The 20,698-nt window shown below is 42.6% G+C and overlaps 1 protein-coding gene across 2 annotated transcripts in view; it reads right to left on the bottom strand.

Annotated features, from left to right (window-relative positions):
- hivep1 (HIVEP zinc finger 1) overlaps positions 1–14,299 on the bottom strand; it is a 45,185-nt gene extending 30,886 nt beyond the window's left edge. For both annotated transcript variants that reach the window (XM_020597290.1, XM_020597291.1), the window contains exon 1: positions 14,224–14,299. In XM_020597290.1, the coding sequence (XP_020452946.1) occupies positions 14,224–14,263 (40 nt within the window). In that variant the 5' untranslated portion in view covers positions 14,264–14,299. The remainder of the gene's footprint in view (positions 1–14,223) is intronic.
- Between the last annotated feature and the right edge of the window lie 6,399 nt (positions 14,300–20,698).

Below are 20,698 nucleotides of genomic sequence, written 5' to 3'. Positions count from 1 at the left end.
GCTGATGGCAAATGGCCTACACAAGCAGAGAGGAAACTATGAAAACAAAGAGCAGAGTTTATGAATGAACAGGCAGCGTGATGAGGCGCGGCCGCTGTGTTTTTCTTTTTTTTTAAAGAGACCCTACAGAGGGAATTTGTTTGCTCGCATGCAAAGAATCCACTGATTCCTGTCAAACACCAACAGGCTAAAGTTCCTTTTAGCTCCATTATTCATCATCCTGCCGTCTGCTGACGGACTACTGAAGCCTGAGCATGTTCCAGACTACAAATGTACAAGCAGTACACCTCGCAGACCAAGAACATGAGGCTACACCGCAAAGCAGAGCAGGCTCAGATCTCCTTTCCAGCAAAAATCCCAAAATGTTAACAACCAGAAACTGGCCTAAAATGTGGTGTTGGATTCATAAGCTTGTTTACTTATTTCCTAATGAGACAGTTCAGTCTAACTAATCAATACCACAGAAAAAAAAAAAAAAAAACAGCAGCCAGCAACTATCCGGGGTATGTCATTGATCAAAAGTCAAACATTAACCAGTCCCAGCTTCTTAAACATGAGGATTTCTTTGTTTTATAGCTTTGTAAATGGATATCCGAGTCTGGGGCTGTTGGTTGGCCAAAACCATACAACACTGGAAGAGGTCACTTGGGAAACTAGTGTGTTAAGTGTGCATAATAAACAGCCTTTAATGGAGCCCATTTAGTCAGTGAGGTGAGCCCACAGATGTATCATGAGCAGCAGTGACCTTAGGCACCAGTTTAAACAAGATGCAAACTCACTTCTGGATGTGCCATCGTCTGGAAATACATTTGGACATTATTGAAGTAAACGGACTTGTGGGAGAAGCATCGAGCTGGAAAATAGGTTATCCTAGCATCGCATTAGGGCTGGATCCATATATTCTACTATTTGTTCATTGGGTAGGTAATCAGTTTTTAATTTTAGTTTTCAGGAAATTTCAAACCCAGGACAAAAAGTTCCTGGGTCAATAAATTATAAGTGAAACATTGTTAAAACACAAACTCCTCCTCTTTAGGTAAGCAAGACAGACAACAAGCTACAGCCTCATTTTAATCCAAACAAGTCTCTTGCGATGAAACGCTATGTGCAGCCAGATGTGAGGCGGTTCCACCTGGACCATCGACAAAGTGCAATACCAAAAAGAGGAAGGCTGCTTCAAAAAATATTCAACAGCTTCACTCTTAGACCCATTTTTTGAAACTAAGTGTTGTGCTATAACCAACAGAAGCAACATCGGTGTAAGTGAAATGGCTAGCCTTGTTCTTTTCAAATGAAAAACTCACCACATATCTTGTTTTTCATGTTTAATGTTTGAGAAAAAGCAGACTACATGTTTTAGCAACACCGCTATCAGCAACTATTGTCCCAGCAGTGCTGTATCAACAAAAACACAGCAGAATATCCTTCAGCGCACACTATAACAGGCTTGCAGCAATTTTCTCTAATCATTTCAAATTGATTGTTGTGCTGCTAAATGCACAGCCTTCTTAAAAATTCCCCTCCAAGCTGCTTCGCTCTGCACAGTTCACTAGGTGTGGAAACGCCCAGTGAGGCGAGGTGGCGGGATCATCTCTAATGGAGCAGAGAATTGTCCGGGGGAGATCTTTAAGAAAGCAAAACTGACAGGTCTCCTGATGGGGCTTTTAATGTGTTGTGGGGGTCTGTTTGTCACCTATAAGCAAAGCAGCAGCTTCTGTTCTCATGAGGCCTGATAGTTAGTCATTTCTCAGCCTGATGCATGTGACTCTCAAGAAGCACAACCACACAGCTGTGTTCTGATTGGGCGGTGTGCAGCGGTGATGATGGCAGGCATCCCACACAACAGAGAAACAGCAAGTGTCAGTGTTGATAAATACAGCCCACGGCCTGACCTTAAGAAAACCACACAGACAACCTCTGCATGTCACTAACTTCTCATCCACCTCAACATCTGGTGAACAGAGCGGGAGAGGACCTGTCACTCTGAGTCAAGAATGAGGTCTCCTGAAGGCTGAATAGTAATTTTAATTTACCACCTTAAATTCACTGCAATGTGTAATCACTGAAGAAAATACAAAAATGGTGCTCCAGATGTGTGCACATCTAATGCTGTGTGTATAATTAATTCAATGTTAGTCTCTCAGTTCTGCAGTGAATTTTGTTACTGCAGCTCACTGTTCTCATTAATACTAGGAGCGGATGTGTTCACAGATTTTATATATGGGATATCAGAGTCTGCAGCACTAGAAACAGCTGCATGATACAAGCCCTGTCTGACCAGGCCACATGAACACTGATGGGAAAACAAGATGAGGAGGACAGAGGGTGTTCTCTCTGAATGCACCTCTGGGACTGTCACTCACTGAACAGAAAGGGGAAATGGTGGCTTTCCCCACCAGATCTAAACTGACATTCACACGGTTGCCAAATGTTATGCAGCCATTGTTATGCACTCACACATTCAGGAACCAGTGTGATCACCGGGTTCAGCATCTTGCTCAAGGACACTTTGACATGTGCACTGGACAAGCCGGGAATCAAACCACTAATATTCTGGTTAGAAGACGACCTGCTCTTCCTCCGGTGCCACAGCCGCCCCCAATGTAGTAAAACTGCTGCCAAGAGTTTTATTGAAAAGAGCCCAGGGTGCTCATTCAGAAACTGACATCATGAAACTGACACGTTCAGATGCCTTCAGGTTAATGGAAGGGAGTGCATGTCTGAGAGGGGCTATACCCTGCTCCAACTGGACACACCACCAATATCGCCATTTTCCAATATGTCAAGCCCGACAGGAGGTGCAGGTCTGCAAATCAAGGTCCCATTCATAATGAATAGTAGTTGAATCTGTCCCAGTTTTTTTAAATACGACTAGTAAAACTGCCGTAGTGGCCAGCACGCTAATTCAGACATGAGACCAACAAGTTAATTTGCCTCAGATAAATGTAAAGATGTCTAAACCCTGATTGTTTTTAACCATGCACTAGTGTTTACCCCACTTTTATCTCATGTTAGACACAATTTCACCTTTCTCTGCCATTTACTCCTTTTTTTTACCAGTTTCCCCCAGGATGCTTTTCTGCCCTCCTTCATGTCGTTACCCCAATCTCCACATTCGTAGGAGGCTCCAGCAGTAGGACACGAGGAACAGCACCTGCAGACCGAGGCTCATGCTGCTCTGTTTCCCTGGCAACCCCTACACTGGGCTTTGCTTGTGCAAACCATTAAGCAATGCCAGCTCTGCATACACACACACACACACACACACACACACACACACACACACACACACACGCAGCTGCGCACACGCACACACACACACACACACAGAGAAAAGCGCCCCCACACATCCATCCTTTTAAGGGTTTCCGGCTGGCAGACGTTACTTTTTTAATTTGACCAGTTTTTCCAAAGCAATTTTTTTTTTTAACCTCCAGCTCCAGCAGCTTAACTCACGTCACATTTTCCCCACAGTTCCCCACAGCGCTCGTCTAACAGAGGCATGCTGTGTTGGGGCCTTTCTCTCTAGATGACATATTTTCAGTGTATAGGAGTTCTCCACCCCCTCAATGTGTCATGAGCACATCTCCAAATAATGTGACGTCCAGCCCCGACATCGGTCCTGCTTCTCGAATGCAGGGAGAATTTCTTCCACTGTACCGGTTCTCTGTGCTGACGTGAGCAGAGCCAAATCCTGCCGGCCCCCACCCTGTTTTTCTCCCTGATCATTCCCACTCCAACGCCAGCGCTCACCCTTCTGAGTTTCCAACATTAATGCTGCTCATCCAAGTTTCCAGGAAGCAGCTCTGCAGGCCACAAAAGCTCACCTATGGAGCAAAAAAAAATGCATGTGTGGCAAGAAGGTCACCATTCATTAGCTCCAACTTAACTGAGCCCTTCACTAATGCTTCAGTTTGAAAAGTTTAAGTCCAATAATTTGACTGATTGGGCAGCAGTTCTGGTTACTGATCTGAGATGAAGCCCAGGAAACAGAGACAAGGCTGCAAACTGTCTGGTCATCTGACTTCAGGGTCGTCATACTTCAATGACCAAGTGGACGGCGGGCTTACAGTGAAAGACAAACGCACATCTGAGCAGCGACAGGTGAAAAAGCCTTTATCTGGCTATTAATGAATGACGGCTTAATCATTCGTACAACATTCTGTCTCACATGAAAATACATCACTGCTTCCACAGAGTGATGCTCGCTGCACAGATGAGAAGGTGCACAACTTAACCAGTGAACAAACACAACTGAAGACACTTTATGCACAAGCGGGCGGATGGTGTTAGCTATGGTATTAGTCACCAACGTCTGATAAATGGGCAGGAGTTTGAGAGACATTCAAACTGAGAGTCTGCACTCAGCAAATGGTTTAGGTGAAGAGAGAGGACGAGAAGCTCAAATGGGACTGAAGAAACGGAACTGAAATCAGCATACCAAGCTTCAACCACAAAACTGTACAAGTACCGAAACACAGACATGATATTAAAGATCTTTGCAGGCAGCTGACAGGTGATTATAGAGCTGAAAATTAATCAAACTGTTGAACCGTGTTTGTTGTACCTCAAGCGGTGTGAGGTCACTGCACAGGAACAAAATTTTAAAAAAGCATGCATTTAAGACAGTTTTTGGGTTCAAACAACATTTTAATCATTCATTCAGTTATAGTCATATATAAAGGCTCAATTGGTTGACATTTCCACTGCAGTAATTAAAGAGACCTGTTAGGATTCAACAGGTTCTTCAAAAGGTCCTTGGTTCAACACAGAGCACTTATAATAGAGACAAATGTCCACTCATGATACAAAAATGTATGGTTGAGTGCTGGCTCACATGATCATGAGGTGTCAAAAATTAGGAAGAAGTGATACAAAGGTCTGGTGGTGCTGCTGCACATAAAAAACAACTGCATTCCTCAAACAAACATCATAACTTCTACAAAACAACCAAAAACAAACAAAAAAAAAAAAACAAACACTAAAAAATGCTGACCACTACAGCATCAGGTGACGTCACTCAACTTTTTCATTTTGTCCGCCCAACAGTCCAAAACCCCAAAATATTAAATTTGCTGTAAAATAAAAGAAAAGGCGGCATATTTGAAACTAATGGCAATGGTCTGAATTTACTTAGACAATTTTCTGTCAATTGGCTAACACACACACAGTATATATACAAATTGCGTTTCAGCACCCATTTAAGGTCATTTCCAGTTTTAAAAAATTCTAACTAATTTCTTGGGGAGTGAATCAACAGTGAGCACATTGTGAACCACATATTTGAAACTGACAACTTCATAAACCTTTGAAAACTTTGGTGTAAAAATAATAATAATAATAATTACATTACAAGCTGCCATCTAAAATCCTCACAAATTAGCCAAATGACAAACTGGTTTCCTTAGAACCAGATGTTACCAGGTGTTGGAGAGGTCCCACTCTTCTCCACCATGGTGAAGTTACCCTGGGGGCCGATTTGTTCACTTAGCAAAGGCGAATTTGTGAGATGCACCTCACAATTACAGTTCACAGAAAATGTTACAAGGGCATGAGTGTCTGGTCTCTGGTAATCACAATTTCCATAATCAAACATGTATTTAGCACAGTGAACAATGAGGCAACATTGCTGCCATTAAAACCAGCAACAGTGAAAACGGACTCTACTGGCAACAAAACAAAAACAAAAACAGAATAGATATAAACCCACATTTCAGGATGCCAAACTGAGCCATGTTTCTCCTCAACATATTCAATTTCATTAACACAAAATACAGCCATAAAAATCCCTCCCCCTGCACCGACTGCCTCTGTCAAAGTGAAAGCTTCTCTGAGATTTCCACCAAGTTAAACAGACATCCCTCGACTGGTTTCAGCCTGTCTGTTGTAGTTACTGTTGCTAAAACCCCGTTTATTCGTGCCTCCGGGGAGTGAAGTTCCCTTTGTGTGAATCTTGAGCATTCACACACTGTAATTTGAAGGGACTGTACGGAAACACTGGTTTGGCTGCCTAAGCATGACAACATGTAAAAATCCATTCACTGAGGCCAGGATGTTAACCCTTTCTCTGCACCTCTCTACAGTTTAAGCTACATTACAGCATGATCATTGGCTCACAGCACAAAAATCAAACAAACTCTCTTTCTGTGTAAGGAAGTTCTAAACAAATAATGACCCTGCAGCCACTGTGTATGGCATTTAAGCTTTAAACCCCCAGGGTGGGTGTTTTCCCTTTCCACGGGCAGCTGCTGGAGACATACTGTCAACATCTGTGGTGCGCTATTATATAGATTACAAATGTTATGTGTTGTGCTCCATTTTTAAACAAGCTCACATATAATTTGCTAAGTACAGTGCAAACAGAGGTTTGTTACAGGTCAAGCTTCTATTGACCATCTCCCTTAGGAGAAACTGATTTGTTTAAGAGGCACCTCATTGCTGGCACAGTAAAACAACAACAACAACAACAACAGCAGCAGCACAGTTTAAAAGGTCACAACACAAAAACAAGACACCTGTTTATATAGTCCAGATCCAGCTGCATACAACCCAAACCAGAACAGTAGCAGAAATATATGACTAAGAATAATGAAGTTGAATTGCCAGATAGTTTGGCAACTACCCTGCAGCGGGAGACCTTGATCACAGTGACAGTGGGATTAAAGAGGAGAAGGGGAGATGAACTACACAAACATGAAACACAAGGACAAAACAGGATTCGCCAACCTCCGTGACCTCTGAGACCCTTCTGGGTGGCACATGAAGGTCAGTCGAGGTCGGCTAAGCCTGACTGGTGCTGCAGCTTTAAAGAAACAACTGTCTGTCCAGGGTCAGGATTTCTCAAAGTTAATGTGCAACTCTGATTAGTGCTGTTGCTGGCGGAGTTGATTCTGCCCCTGGATATTTAACCACAGTCAGCACTGAGGTCAGAAGCTTGGTTGATCATTAATAGGAAATAAATGACTGAGGCGTTGAAAAACAACACAAGCTGAGAGATGTACCTCATCATTTCAAATGTTGGCTCCTAAAAACAATTTTCCACCTGCTTAAAGTATAATAAATCCTCCAGCGTCGCAAGTTTTACTTCTAAACATTAGTCAGCCATCAGGTCAGTGTAATAAAATACACAAACTTTATTTCCACGCATAAACATCCGTGTCAGCACAGTGAGGGATGCTGGACGGATGGGGAACTCCATCTCTGTCTCACTGCATCAGCTTCATAGGGTAAACATTTTGTGCCTTGTTAAATGTAGCCCCTTCTACCGCAGTTGTTCACCATTCATCACACAGTACTGTTGGGCTTTGGTTTGCAAAGCCTTGTATAAGACGAGAGGAATGCAGAGTCGGTCCTATAATCACTGGCGCTGCTAACAATTCTGGGTATTTTCAGGGGCACTCTGAGCAGCCAGAGAGAAAAACCAAAACACCACAGAGATGGACAACAAACACCACGTAGCCAGTGGATGAAGCCTCTTGCAGCAGGAGGAAGGAAGCAGGAGGACTACAGACACCAAATGCATGAAGCGAGAGTGAGAAAGCAGCTCAGAGCATGTTGTCAGAAAGGTTAATAAGCTGCACTCATTTCTAAACCAGTGGGTTTTAAACTCAGGGTCACATTTTTCCGTTGTGACTAACTAGGCCACACGTCCTACAGCACAGCACTGTGCACAACACCAACGTTAAAGCAGAGGTGAATGTATTCATTTTACTATACAATTGAAAATGTCACACAAATGCTTCAGTTGTAATTTGTCAACACAAATAAGCCTCACAGCTAAAGTGAAAATACAAACTCAAGTCTGCCCACAGAGCTGTATTCATTTTGCATTTCTTTTTTATTGCAACTTCCTCAGTTCATTTCATAGCTACGGTTTATGTTGGTATATATGATTTTAGTACATTTTATTCCGTGTTTATGCTTCAGTTTTATATAGTACATTTGTTTTTGGAAACTTACTTGCCCATGAGCACTAGAGATATGAGCTTATTGTATTTGTTTGTGCTGAAGGCGGCAGATGATTTACAAACTGTAGTCCAGAAAAGCCAAATTAAGTTAGTGGTAAAAACGATGTCACCATTACATAGCCTGTCCACCAGATGTGTAGCTTGGTCATATTTTACATTCTATGTTCATGTTGAAACTTTTTTTTTTACTAACAATGTCATATTTGTCTAACTCTCAAAAAAGCAAAGAAACAATACTTGCTCTTTCAGCAGTGATACAAGTTTCCACGAAATTTAACTGAAATTTGTGGACAGGTCTTAAGAGATCTGCCAGGTGACCTAGAGCAACATCACGCTACATCATTCTGAGGCTGTCAGAGCTCGTCTGTGGAACATATAAATGTCAGCGGCCGTTCTGGACTAACACCTGCCTGTACCTGTGCTACCACTAAGAAAAATGGCAGGACTTCTTTCATCATCAGGGTGTACATCATTTGTGGCTGCTCATCCTCACCAGACCACCCAGGACCCAGGACAAACCGCGTAATGCTAGTGTCTACACTGAGGTCTGGATGTAGGTGTCACCTAGAATTTATGTATTCTGCAGTCAAGGTTTAATCTGTGCACAGTCAGTGGCTCTATGTAAACCTACGGTCTTTCCACTGTCGCTTTCGCACATTTCATTGTTGTAGATTTAATTGTAAATGGACAAAGTCGTTTCATATTCCGAAGTACTCCACCACCTTTATCTGTGACCTCAATAATAAACATACATTTATGACAATTTCACTAAAATCTAAAACATTTTGAGCGTCATAAACACAGGTGTTAAGGTGGAAGTGCTGCACTGAATTGCATACAATTGTACAGTTGGGCCTAATAAAGTGGCCGGTTAGTGTGTATGTGAAAAAGGTTCATGTTTTTTTTTTTTTTACAAATGAGCCACGGAACTTTTCTGTTTAAATTAAACTCCTGTGTTGTAAACTGCGAGGTAAAGTAACGTACACCTAGTAAGTTGGGTAGTTAGATTTCCGGGAATCCTAAACGCACCACGTATTTAGCGTCATTTTTAACCACTAAGAAACTTTCACAACAGACAAAATGATACTTGGGAAATCCTGATGTTTGAGTATTTCAGTTTGCGTGGCAGCAGCGAGCATCAGTTCTGCTAATGTCTGTGTGAAAGGGAAACGCTGTGTATGGCCCTCCAGAGCTGCTTGGAGACCAGCTGTTTGACAAAAGTAAACAGAGTCCGAGGAGGGGGACTGGAGTTCCTGACTTCCTGCATTGTTACCGACAAACTGCGTCATAGGATGATTCCTCAGATTACACACAAACGCACGCACAGCAGCACTGACGCGGACGTTTTTAAGCAGGGGTTGAAATAATATACTGCCGTCTCCAAAAACAGCATAGAAAGTTTAGGAAATGTTTGTGAAATTTTTAACTTTTTTTTTTTTTTTGCATTTTACACTATGACTTTTATTTTGTTGAGCAGTCAGGTTTCACGACCCAGTCTCAACTGTCTCACTGAGCACCCGAGAGCAGGGTTCCTTTTCCTTATGTCTCAGGAGACAAAGGAAATAAAAGTATGCAGCTTGAAACTGTGGTTGAGTCCTCTGCTACTCTGTTTACACTGTGTGGTGGTTTATTATGATTCAGATAGAAACACAGCCAGGAACGCTCGCTCTCCCAGAGCAGCACCGAGATTTATCAAAAACAAAACGGGATCAAAGTTCCTTCCTCTTTGCCATTTGTTTTAATTTGCTTGTTTTTGCATTTACACATCAAGTTTAGCTACACTTGTACAATTTAGGGTAATGCAGGTGCCTCATTTGTGTGCACAGGATCAGACCGATTTTTACAGGTACATTTAGAACCCACCCTAACCAGACATACAACAAACTGCCAGTGGTATAACCACAGACAAAAATATCTCTAAATTACAGACATACAAACCCCAACAGTCAAGTGCGTAATAATGAAAATATACTGTTGTTCCCGGTTTTCCATTTTTATTTGGAAGACAAGGCAAATATTTGCCAGCAATGTCAACAGAGGCTGATCAACGAAAGCTTTAATTAAAAATTAACTAACAACTACTGACTAAGTATTTTTGTATCCAAATAGTCAAAAAATATTCAGAGGAAAAAAAAGTGAAGACAGTTTTCTTGTAGTTCATATAAAGCTTTGTATCCAACTGCAGGTTACTGGCAGCAGGTTTGTGCTGGTACCCTCCTGCACGCCCTTTCTTCTTTCACATGAACCAGCAACAACTTCAATTCACCTGACAAATGTCAGCAGTGCAGCTGGGTCAAGATGACTTCAATAGAACTATTCACTCCCCGTGTCCTCTGACAGCCCAAAGTGTGCCAAGTCAGATTTTAGACGATGGAGAAGAAAAACGTTTGTGTTGTGTCTTTTATACCAGTGTCAGACCTCTGCCAAACCTCTGAGGCACAAAGAGCAGAGAAGAGGCTCCCCATCATTCAGCCAGAACTCAGATGACTGAACAAAACAGCACCGTCACATCTGTGCTAAGATGAATTACTGCTATGTTATTAAGCAAAGACAATAGAGTATTAAAGGCCCACAGCCTCAAGCTGAGAGTTTTTTTAAAGAGTCACCATGCGATGGCTTTAGGGCAGAGAGGTTTCTCTGTTTTCCACTGTTCACAGCAGAGTTAAAGGAATTTCCTGCCTGATGAAGAAAATGCCTTCAGTGGTGATGATGAACTGGAAGTGACAACAAGAAGCCAAAGAGATGTCTCGAAAGGTTGTCAAGAGGGTGTGTGTTCCCCACAACAAACTGAGAAATCTCATCAGAACCGAGGATGACAAGTTATCTCAAGTTAACACCTCGAACATGCTGTATTGGGTTTACAGGAAAAACCAGACTGTTGATACTTCTTCTGCTGCTTTTAAATTAATTTATTTCCTTCATTTAAAATACTGTCATGACACAAAATAACAACAAAAAGACAAAGACACAAAACTACAAAGATACAAAACCTTGTCAAACACACACACAAAATGTGCAAAACTGGCACAAATCAACAAAATACAAGCAAACCCCCCAAAACATTATCAAAGATGCAAAATTATTACAGAGATGCAAAACAACAAAGGCATTAATGCATTAGTGACTAATGTAACTGTCCCCCTGTTCAAATCACTGCCTGTTACACTCTTCACAAATCCAGATCTTTTACTCTCAAATAAAACAAACCCAAACACTGCAGCAGCTGCAGAGCCATTGTCTGCACCACGAGAAACAAGAGAACAGTCACCATTATAAATAGAACCACTTGGCCGCCGTTTGCATCGTCCTCTGTTGAGTGATGTAACGTACTATTCTAAAACCTAATTATTTATGTTGTTTGGCCAAGAACGCTCAAAGAAAAACAGCACACAGGAAGTGTTTATATGATAAACAAACAGAGGGACTCTGGCTCGCTGCTCACAGACACGAGGAAATCTGCTGTGTGGATCGACTGCTGGGGAATGGCAGTGATGCACAGTTTCACACCCAGCATGTAACGCTGCAAATTCAGAGATCTGTGAACTGCAAACGTCTGTTGACACATAAATCTGTCAATTCTCAACATAACACACAATCCGTCAAGCCAATTGGTGCTCTGTATCGGCATGGGAAGACGCTGCTTCGCTTCAATATGGTCTGTCAATATGCACCTTTATTGAATTTGTTACGTTTCTGTTCATATTCAAGTGTCAGCTGCTGCAGGAGAATCATTAAAGATCCACGTCATCTCATCTTAAAGTAGCCTGTTTTCTAGCCAATCTTAACACTTCAATAAAACACCAGTTGTTGTTTGAAATGCACATCTGCATTCAACATCACATGAGACAACAGCCACTGTATGACCACATGATAGCCACTCAGGGACATCAGCTGCGAACCATGCAGCCGCAACCTCCTTTGTATCTCAACACACGTTTACGAAGACAAAGACAAGCCATAATAATCTGCTGACTATCACTGAACTCAAAGGAAAAACAAACTCTTGCCATAAAACAGAAAAGATGCCCAGATGTGCCAAAGCAGCTTAGGTCTTAACATGTGTATTTATTTCATTGCAACACACAGCAGCAGTAATCAAGGCTCAAAGTGTGCGTCTCAACCTGCCGAACACAAAGCGGATCCTACATTTCAACATAAAATCAACACTAACTGCTGCACTGTATCACAAAATCCAGCATTTTGTTTAGCTGCACCACCCGCGCTTATTCTTTAGACAGAAATCAAGATGTTGTCGCAGAGAGATAACGTTTCCTTCTCCTCACCCACCACACTCCTGGAAGCACTCGCATCATTTTCTCTGGCTGTTAACATTTCTAATCATCTGTCAAAGGTGTAATTCTTGGGTGTCTGATAGATTTTGAGACACTTGTCATGAGTTTGTTTTCCTTTGTAGCAGCCAAAGACGTCACACGTGTTCAGAAACTCACTAATTAAAACACTTTAAAAAGACTTACTAGGTCTGAAAGACCCACTGTGAAGTCGCTCTATTCAAAAACAATATCTACTGCTGCAAACATGAAATTGTCTCGTCCTCAAATATAAGATGAGCCCCACTGTTTCAAACTGTCTTATATTTGGGCCAGTACAGTATATGTGAACCTGCTAACATTTATTACAATGACTGTCTGAGCCATCACTAATAGTTTGCCAATAAATTATTGATCCCATCCTCTGAACCTTGTTTGATCTTCCTTTGTTGGAAGAGTTTCCCAAAGTCAACAACTCAACAATTACTAGTTTCTAAATTTTAATAGTTCTATCACAGAAGCAAAACAATAAATGTCATGTCTTGTACTTCAAACTGAACAATATCTGTATTGATATTAGCTCCAAGGGTTGTTCTGCATATTTTCTCCTGCTTCATATCTTTATGTGAATCAGATATGAAGACATGGAGCAGGAAAAAATATCCAGAATGTAGTCACATAAACACAGTCCTAAAAGAAAATAGTGTCCAAGTGTCAAGTCTTGTACTAATTGTCCTCCTTAGCCTCTTCCATGACAACAGTTCATAACAAAGTATTCACAACTGCTCAGAGGAGTACTTTAAAGCTACTCTACCTAATTTCTTTTCAGCCTAGAGGGTCTAATGGGACTGAAAACAAACTGACGCCATTACCCACTCCTAACTGCTCTTTGATCCTCCCATTATGTCCTGTTTCCTAGCAACAATGCAACCTACGGATGCCTGGTTGGGACAAACTGTACAAAATGCAGCCTCCAGTATGAAGCTAGCGTTACCTGACTAATGAGTAAATCTGTTAAGACATCTGAATCAAATCTGAGTCCTTTGGCTACTTTTAACCCTCCATGTCAAACAGCCAAACCGATGTTAACCCTGGTTGTTGCTCTTTCTTTGTCCCACTCTCTCTGTGCTAAAGACGCCACCTCTTCACTCTGGCAGCCGCTGGTTCAGACTTTTAGCCAACCAGAGCTCCTCCATGGCTGTTTAACATGACTACTGGCAGTTTGAAAAACGCTTCTTCTAACCTCGGCTAGGTGGGAGGCACGGCTAAATTACAAACTGTAGTTTGACAACACATGGTGGAGAAGCTGGAACAACAACAGAAGGGCTATAGGCAGCAGAGGGTCATGGAGTGTCAATGAGCCATGTCCTGGCCCATTGTCACTGGGTTTATCAGACCATGTGGAAAATCTGAGTTAATGCACCTTAAAGTTACCTCTTAACTCTACATTGCAATAAAGTTGTACAGTGTGTTTTTCAAAGTAAAGACATAACTCCCACACTACATTCAAGCCAAAGCTTTGTTTGAACTTTCAGCAGCCTGAAGACATCCAACAAAGCACAGTAATACACAGTGTAAGAAGATGGCAACTGGAAACACACAGATGAGCATGAGGAGAGCCAGAAATCACAGCTGCTGAGGTCTAAACATTCAGACACAGACAGCGTACTGGCACAGCCCGACATGACCCAGTCACTGGCTGGTTTTTTTATCAATAAAAAATATTATTTGCATATCACCATGAATATTAAGCAAAATCACCAACTACCATGACAAAGACAGATAACCACCTGCTTGTATCCAAAGCTCAGTCTTTCTCAGTCCACTTCAAGTCATATGAAGGAAATAATGACACTGTTTTAAGCCTAATAACACTCCCGAGCCCAACAATATGTGCTGATGTAATTTGTGGTCAAAAGAGACAATGGAGCAAATCAACAACAGCTGACAAAAAGCACCATTTTGTAAACCAATTCAAAGAAACTCACCTTTTAAATTTTTCGGGTTGTTCTGTTTGGTGCGCGGCATCTTTCCACCTCAGTTTACAGGTGCATCTTGGAAAAAAAAAAAAAAAAATGATTGAAGTGAACTCCAGAGATCAATAAGCACCTATGTCGTCTTCCTCTGCAGCTGTCCGTGATGCGCTGCTGACTGAGTTTACTTCTCAAACAGGTGCTCCCCGGCCAGACTGTTCATTGCTGGCCTGTCCTGTCTGTACTGCTCTGTAATAATGTGACGTGCAGCTTGGCCTACTGTCTGCTGTCAGTGGGAGGAGGTGTAAATACGGTCTCCCCATATCAATATAACCTCTGCAGCAGCTGTTATCTGCCACTCTGCTCTCAAACAAAAGACAGAGATGGGGGATCGGCTGTTGCTTACAGGAAACGCCTGATCGATATGTAAGTGCCTGATATAGAGTGCCAGCGTTTCACTTTGACAACTGTCTGCAATCATGATGAATGATGTGAACAGTAAGGTCCTGTGTGCGACGGCGATGAACACTTGGAGCTGCTGGGCGCCATCAGAGCAATCTCCCTGTTGGAGTTTGATCACAGCAGAAAGTCAAAGCCATGACTGAACCCACTGCCACAGGGGGATTGTTTTCACTCTGATGCTTTTCTATAAAATGAAAGGCTAAAAGCTTAGTACAGGCTCAATGCAAATTCTGGTTTGGGAGAAGCAACATGAGGCAAAAATGTGGGTGTTTAGGTTAAATGTTACCAAGATGTCAAAGCCATAGAGCTGCAAACACTGACATGATCTGACTGGCATGCATCAGCAGAAAATCTGCACATACATGTCATATAAAAACCATATTTAAACATCTAATTTAATCATATTTATAATCTTTCTCACCCTTGCATCATCGCCACCTTGTCCCCATAACACCTCTACCCCTGCTGGAGCAGTGCACATTGCAGTAAGCAGCAGGGCTTCAGGAGGAAGCCTTTGTTTCCCCTCACAACATTACATAACACTTATTACAATTGGATGATGATTTTTTTGCCAGACAGACGTACATGTGGCACTAGAGCAATGACATCATCTCACGGTGGATTTCGGTTTAGATTCACTGTGCAAGGCTCCTGCACCAGGTTACGTAAAAACACATCCAGGTCGGATTAAAGTCACACGACAGAAACACGCAGAGATCCTCACCTGGCTCCATCAGTGATGCAGTTTCGTTTCAGTATAGGTTCGACGGTGCGGATGAGGCGGAGACGTGTACATTTCCTCTGGCGTGTCTGCTGGTCTGTGTGCGCACAGACATTTGAGGAAACACCCTGATACTGACACGGAAAAAACATACCGGTGATTCTGCGCTGTAACACTATGTTCTTAACCCAGTCCGGCTGGAATGCACTTGCAGGTGACTAATGACTTCCGATCACACCTGAGGCATTATGTAAAAGCTGAGCAGCAGCTGCGGCAATGCATGCACAATCATGCACTGACGGTATCTGAGTGTGACATAAATAGTAAGATTGTTATATATGCAAAAATATAAATACAGAGCGATGCAGGACTGCTTTGCCCACGTTGCATGGGATGTGAGCGCCGAGTTCATTCGGTGCAATTATGATAAACGCGTTTACATGGGATTTAACTAGGGGCAATGAAGTCAGCAAAAGCAGTGTGCAGGAATAGCATATTTTGTGCCTGTTGCAACACGTGAACGCCCTGTAAGTGAGGGAGGAGCCAGGGAAAACCCCTCCGAGTCTCTGCAACAGCGCTCGCCTGGGACACTTCCCCTTATCCGACAAAATAACCCTGCCGCGGCCAAACCCTCTGCTGCCACACATGCACATTTACCACCACATTAGCACTGACAGTGAACACACACACACAAATAACTGGTGGCTCACCTACGGTGCAAAACAGCAACAAAGAGCACCGGAGAGCTCAAGTTGCCTCCTCAGAGCGCGGGTTGGTGCAGAAGTCCTCACAGCAAAAACAACACTGCGCCAAAACGACCAGCTCACCTGCTCCTCCTGCCCACACTAGACTCAAAACAAGAGTCCTTAAAGTTCAGGGCAGGCAATAACAAGCGGCGGGCAGCGATACAGCATGTCCAACTCTCCCAGGTTGCAGCTATCGAGGGCGACCTATATCACAGTGACAGAAAGCCGCTCGGGCCACGGCTCTAACGTGAAATACGCAAAGGAAAGCAAAACGAGCACCCCTAAAGTGCATTTACTCATACTCACGGGTGCAGTTTTAGCTACTGTCAAGGTTGTAACACACCTTTTGGTGAAAGGAGGAGGGGGACAGCTCCGTATTTTCTCCCTTCACCTTCTCTCTCACTTTCTATTGCAGGAAACAGACAGGCCCACTGACGTCAGCGGGGGTCCCGTCTCCGCCTCCCAGCTGCAGGGTGTCCTCTCCGGGCAGCGAGGGGGCTCCCGACAGCCGTCGCCTCCGCAGGATGCAGAATCCCGACGCCGGAGTCAACATTTCAACCGTGTGTTGATCCGTGCTGGTTAAGCTGCTACCGCGTCCTCCTCTCGCGATAGGAGCGTTTCTAGTCCAACAGGTCGGCTCGTCTGTCGTGACCCCCCCTGTCGCTCTCTCCTGCACATAGTTTAGGATTGACGGTTTTCCCGGAGGTTCCTTGTTGTCAGGACACGTCGTGCCCCTTCGGCACTACCGGGCGGGCTTTCCCATGCACAAACCCGCGGCAGCGACACAAAAGGGGGTCCTTCTGCACGCCTCTGCCCGCGGTTGGAAACAAAAAGATGGTCCACTGGTGCAATTTAATTGTACATAGGCTAGCAGGGTTGTTTTGAGGGATTCGTCATTAGTATGTCCTTGACCTACTGTAGGCTATATTTCCAAGCTTTTTATTGGGTACTCCAAGTTAAAGTTAAGACTTTTGATTTATTTAACCTTTATTCTACCAAGGGAAGTCCCACTGAGGTGCACAGCTGATGTAACAATACACAAAATGATTTTGATAACACTACATAAACTTCAATTAAATACCCGCTTCAAGTCAAGTGAAGTCAAACTGTATTTATCAGCTATAGCCAAATATTATACCTGACTCTCAAAGGGGGTTTACAATACGTGCAGCATAAAACATTTGACATTTGAATCAATGAGAAAAAAACCCCCACTTTATTGGGGAAAGCCCTGATTTTATCAGTTTGTCCCAAATAGGCTTACAATCCAAGAATTTTTAAATTCCAAAGATAAATCTACTATCAAAGCCCAAGTAGGCAAAAATGGGAGTTACTGTATGCTTCCATATGCTCCTAGATCCAATTCATATTCAATCTCTGACCATGTGAATGCTGTCAGAACAGTCAGATCAGAATTCATGTAGTTTTTAATGTCTCAAAAAGCACTCGTCATCTTCATTCAGCATCAGCCCCCTCAGATCGGTAAAAATAAACATGGAGGACAGCAACAACAGCGATGAGGGTCAGTGGAGAGACAAGGATGTTCCACATTTGCTGGACATTTGTGGAGAAGATTCAGGTCAAGCCAAACTGGAAGGAACATATTATAAACAAGCCGTTTTTGAGGAAATTGTGCAATCTGATTGCTACACAAATTAGGTTGTTGTTATTCTTGTACGCACATGACTCACATTTTCAGTTAAATTTGTGCATATGGTCTTCAAAGTGGAGTTGGATACATATCACAAACATGAATTTAAACCATCTACACAAAAAGATGGGATCTGCAGAATTGAACATTTAGGCCTGTGAACATAGAGCCTTAGTTCCACTGGCCACTATACCCCTATTTGTGCCTAAAGGCAGATATAAACAATATTTGTAACATGGACCATGTACGTTTTGTCCAAAATGTAAACAGTTCTGTAGGCTAGGTCAAACTGTATAGGTGAAAACATAGTATGGTGTCAAACAGGTTTCCCCAGCTTCAACTCACATTTTCCACTGTTTTTTTTCTTAAAATGCCATTTATGCCGTTGAGATTTAAAGCACAAAAAAACCCTGCAAGCATTTTCTTTCAATGAACTTTAGAGTGAAACAAAGCCACCCCATAAAACATGTTCTCACTGCCCACGTGGTGAACTTTCTGTGAGATTGCTGAAGTCAGTAATTATTTTATTTTTTATTATATTCACTTGTATTTGTTATGTCTTTATGTCACTGGCAGCAGAAGAAAACGATTTGTCTAGTGTTGTTATTTTTATTCTGTGCCTGTATTGCTCATATAGCCACTATCAGTGTGTATGAGCTGGTGCGGGTATGACACGACGACGAGCAAAAAGGTCATGCTATTTTTGGCCATATGGTCAGAAATACCTCTCAGATAAATGCAGAAATAAACCAAAAGTTTTCACCGAGCAACCAGCTCCTTTAAAAAGAAATGCAGAGCAACAACAGTGTGGTGAAATTAAAAGTCACAGTAGAAGTACTAGGATTTTTCAATTTTAAAAATTTGTGTTGGATAGTGCAGAAACAGATGACGTAGAACAGTTTCTAAATTTTCATATCAAGCCAGTAGCTGCAGTTGCTGTAAAAACTAGCTCCGAGAAACACGCTGTTACCCAAAGAAGTTGCTGCAGGGAGGCAAATGTACCTATTAATAAGTGACTGTGTGACAGCCGCCCACCATCATATCACAGGCTTCCTGCAGACTGCAGAGAGGAACTCCTGGCTCACTCAAGCTTTATGACTCACCTGTTTCAACTGCAACAACTTAAAGTGGCACATTTCAATAGTGGAACATTTTCTTCTGCAAGAATAGGGACAAGCTGTTGTCTTTACGTTTACCTTCAGCTGAACATCGATGCAGCTTTTCAGAATCAATGGTGTGAATGATTTGACGATTGTGAAGATGAGTCAGCTCCTCTCCCTCTCTTCTTTACAATTAACATAATCTGAAATGGCAACTGTTGTCATAGAGGGTTCTCATTCTCTCTATCACACTGCTTGTTTGCATTCACTGCTGTCTGCACACCTACATTAAGAGGTTTTTCAGGGCAGCATGAAAAAGGCAAGAATGGGAAAAGGGTGTGTGTGATGTGAAAGCCCTTTTATATGACCACACTTTCCTGGTTTGAATTAATGCAATGCCAAGAGATAACACCTGTTTATTACTTGGGCCCAGCTGCCACTCAACCTCAGGCATCGTTTCCTCCATCTGATTCTGGGGTCTCAGGATCAAATGTGTCAAACATTGTACAGTAAACTTTGGTGATTTTGACCTGTATAAACAAAGGTTACTAGACTTGGCTCGACTCCTCCTGTTACAAATAATGTAGATCTGAGTGTTAACTTGCAGGGTCAAGAGCAGTCTGAGGGATGAAATGTTCTCCCTTTCTGTCTGATTTCTGTCTCCGAGGGATTTTCTTGACCATGAAAGTCACAGTTTGGATCATCTGACACGCCACAACTCTGCCATTTCAGTTAAACCTTTGTCAGTGCAGCTATATAATCACAGTTTGGTGATATGAAAAGAAGGGGACTTCCTCAACTGCCCCCACAGCAATGCTGGTGAATGGCAGCAGGGCTAATAATATCCTGGAGTGGTTACAGAAAATAAGCACAGCTGCCCAGCTGAACTGTCCTCCTGAACAATAGTCGCTTATGCAAAGGGAATTCACTGTTGTTAATCCTGTAACCGACGTTCACATGGGTTCTTGTGCAGTTCTTCTACCTTTGTTTTCCTTCGTAGATATTACCGAACACAATCTTCAAAAGAAAGAGAGCATTCAGACAGGAATGCATGAGTGTCCTATTTCTCTTGGAACACACTGAGGCATTTGGATAAAGACTGATGTTGCTGAAGAATTTTTAGGGTGGCGTTCTCTCATCACTTACGGTATGTGCTTCCTATTGTTGCAAACACTGAAGGAACTGGTCGTAAACAGCTTATAAAAATACCGTACGATGGTTTTGGCACCCAAGCGTCCCTGTGCAGATAAGTTTTATCCTATACACATATCACAGTGGACAGTTTTCCATTTAAACACCATTACAGAATCCAGAAGCAGAGTGCAAACAGCCTTTCTAACCAAGTATATTTCAGGAATTTCAATTACGGCTGCCATGTTGTAAAAGGAAACTGTACAAGGCCATAACATGCCCTGCTTGCAGTGTAATTTGTACCCATAAAGCATTCTTTAAAATTATCAATGCAACAGGGGTGTAGAGAGATAGACTGCAGGTTTAAATTTAACTGCTGTGCCTGCATTTGAGCAAAATGTCTGTTTCCATATATTCTCCCCTTTCCCGATAAAAAGGCGGCAGGTACACATAGCGGGTGCTTTGTTTACACCCCACCATATGATGTTACATAACTGAAGATGTTGCCAGGGAAACGACAAGACTCCACCACACCCCCACACACACACACACACACACTTATACAGTATAAACACACACTGCTCAGGCAACAGGACATTCTCTGGCCACACGACTTGACTGGATTATTTAACACCTGCTTATACACAGTATTAACAAGAAGGCCTCTCTCTGGTGTAGG

This window comes from Monopterus albus, unplaced genomic scaffold (genome assembly GCF_001952655.1).
Source record: "Monopterus albus unplaced genomic scaffold, M_albus_1.0 scaffold34.1, whole genome shotgun sequence".
NCBI classification, from domain to species: Eukaryota; Metazoa; Chordata; class Actinopteri; order Synbranchiformes; family Synbranchidae; genus Monopterus; species Monopterus albus.
This window is presented reverse-complemented; position numbering and strand designations above follow the sequence as displayed.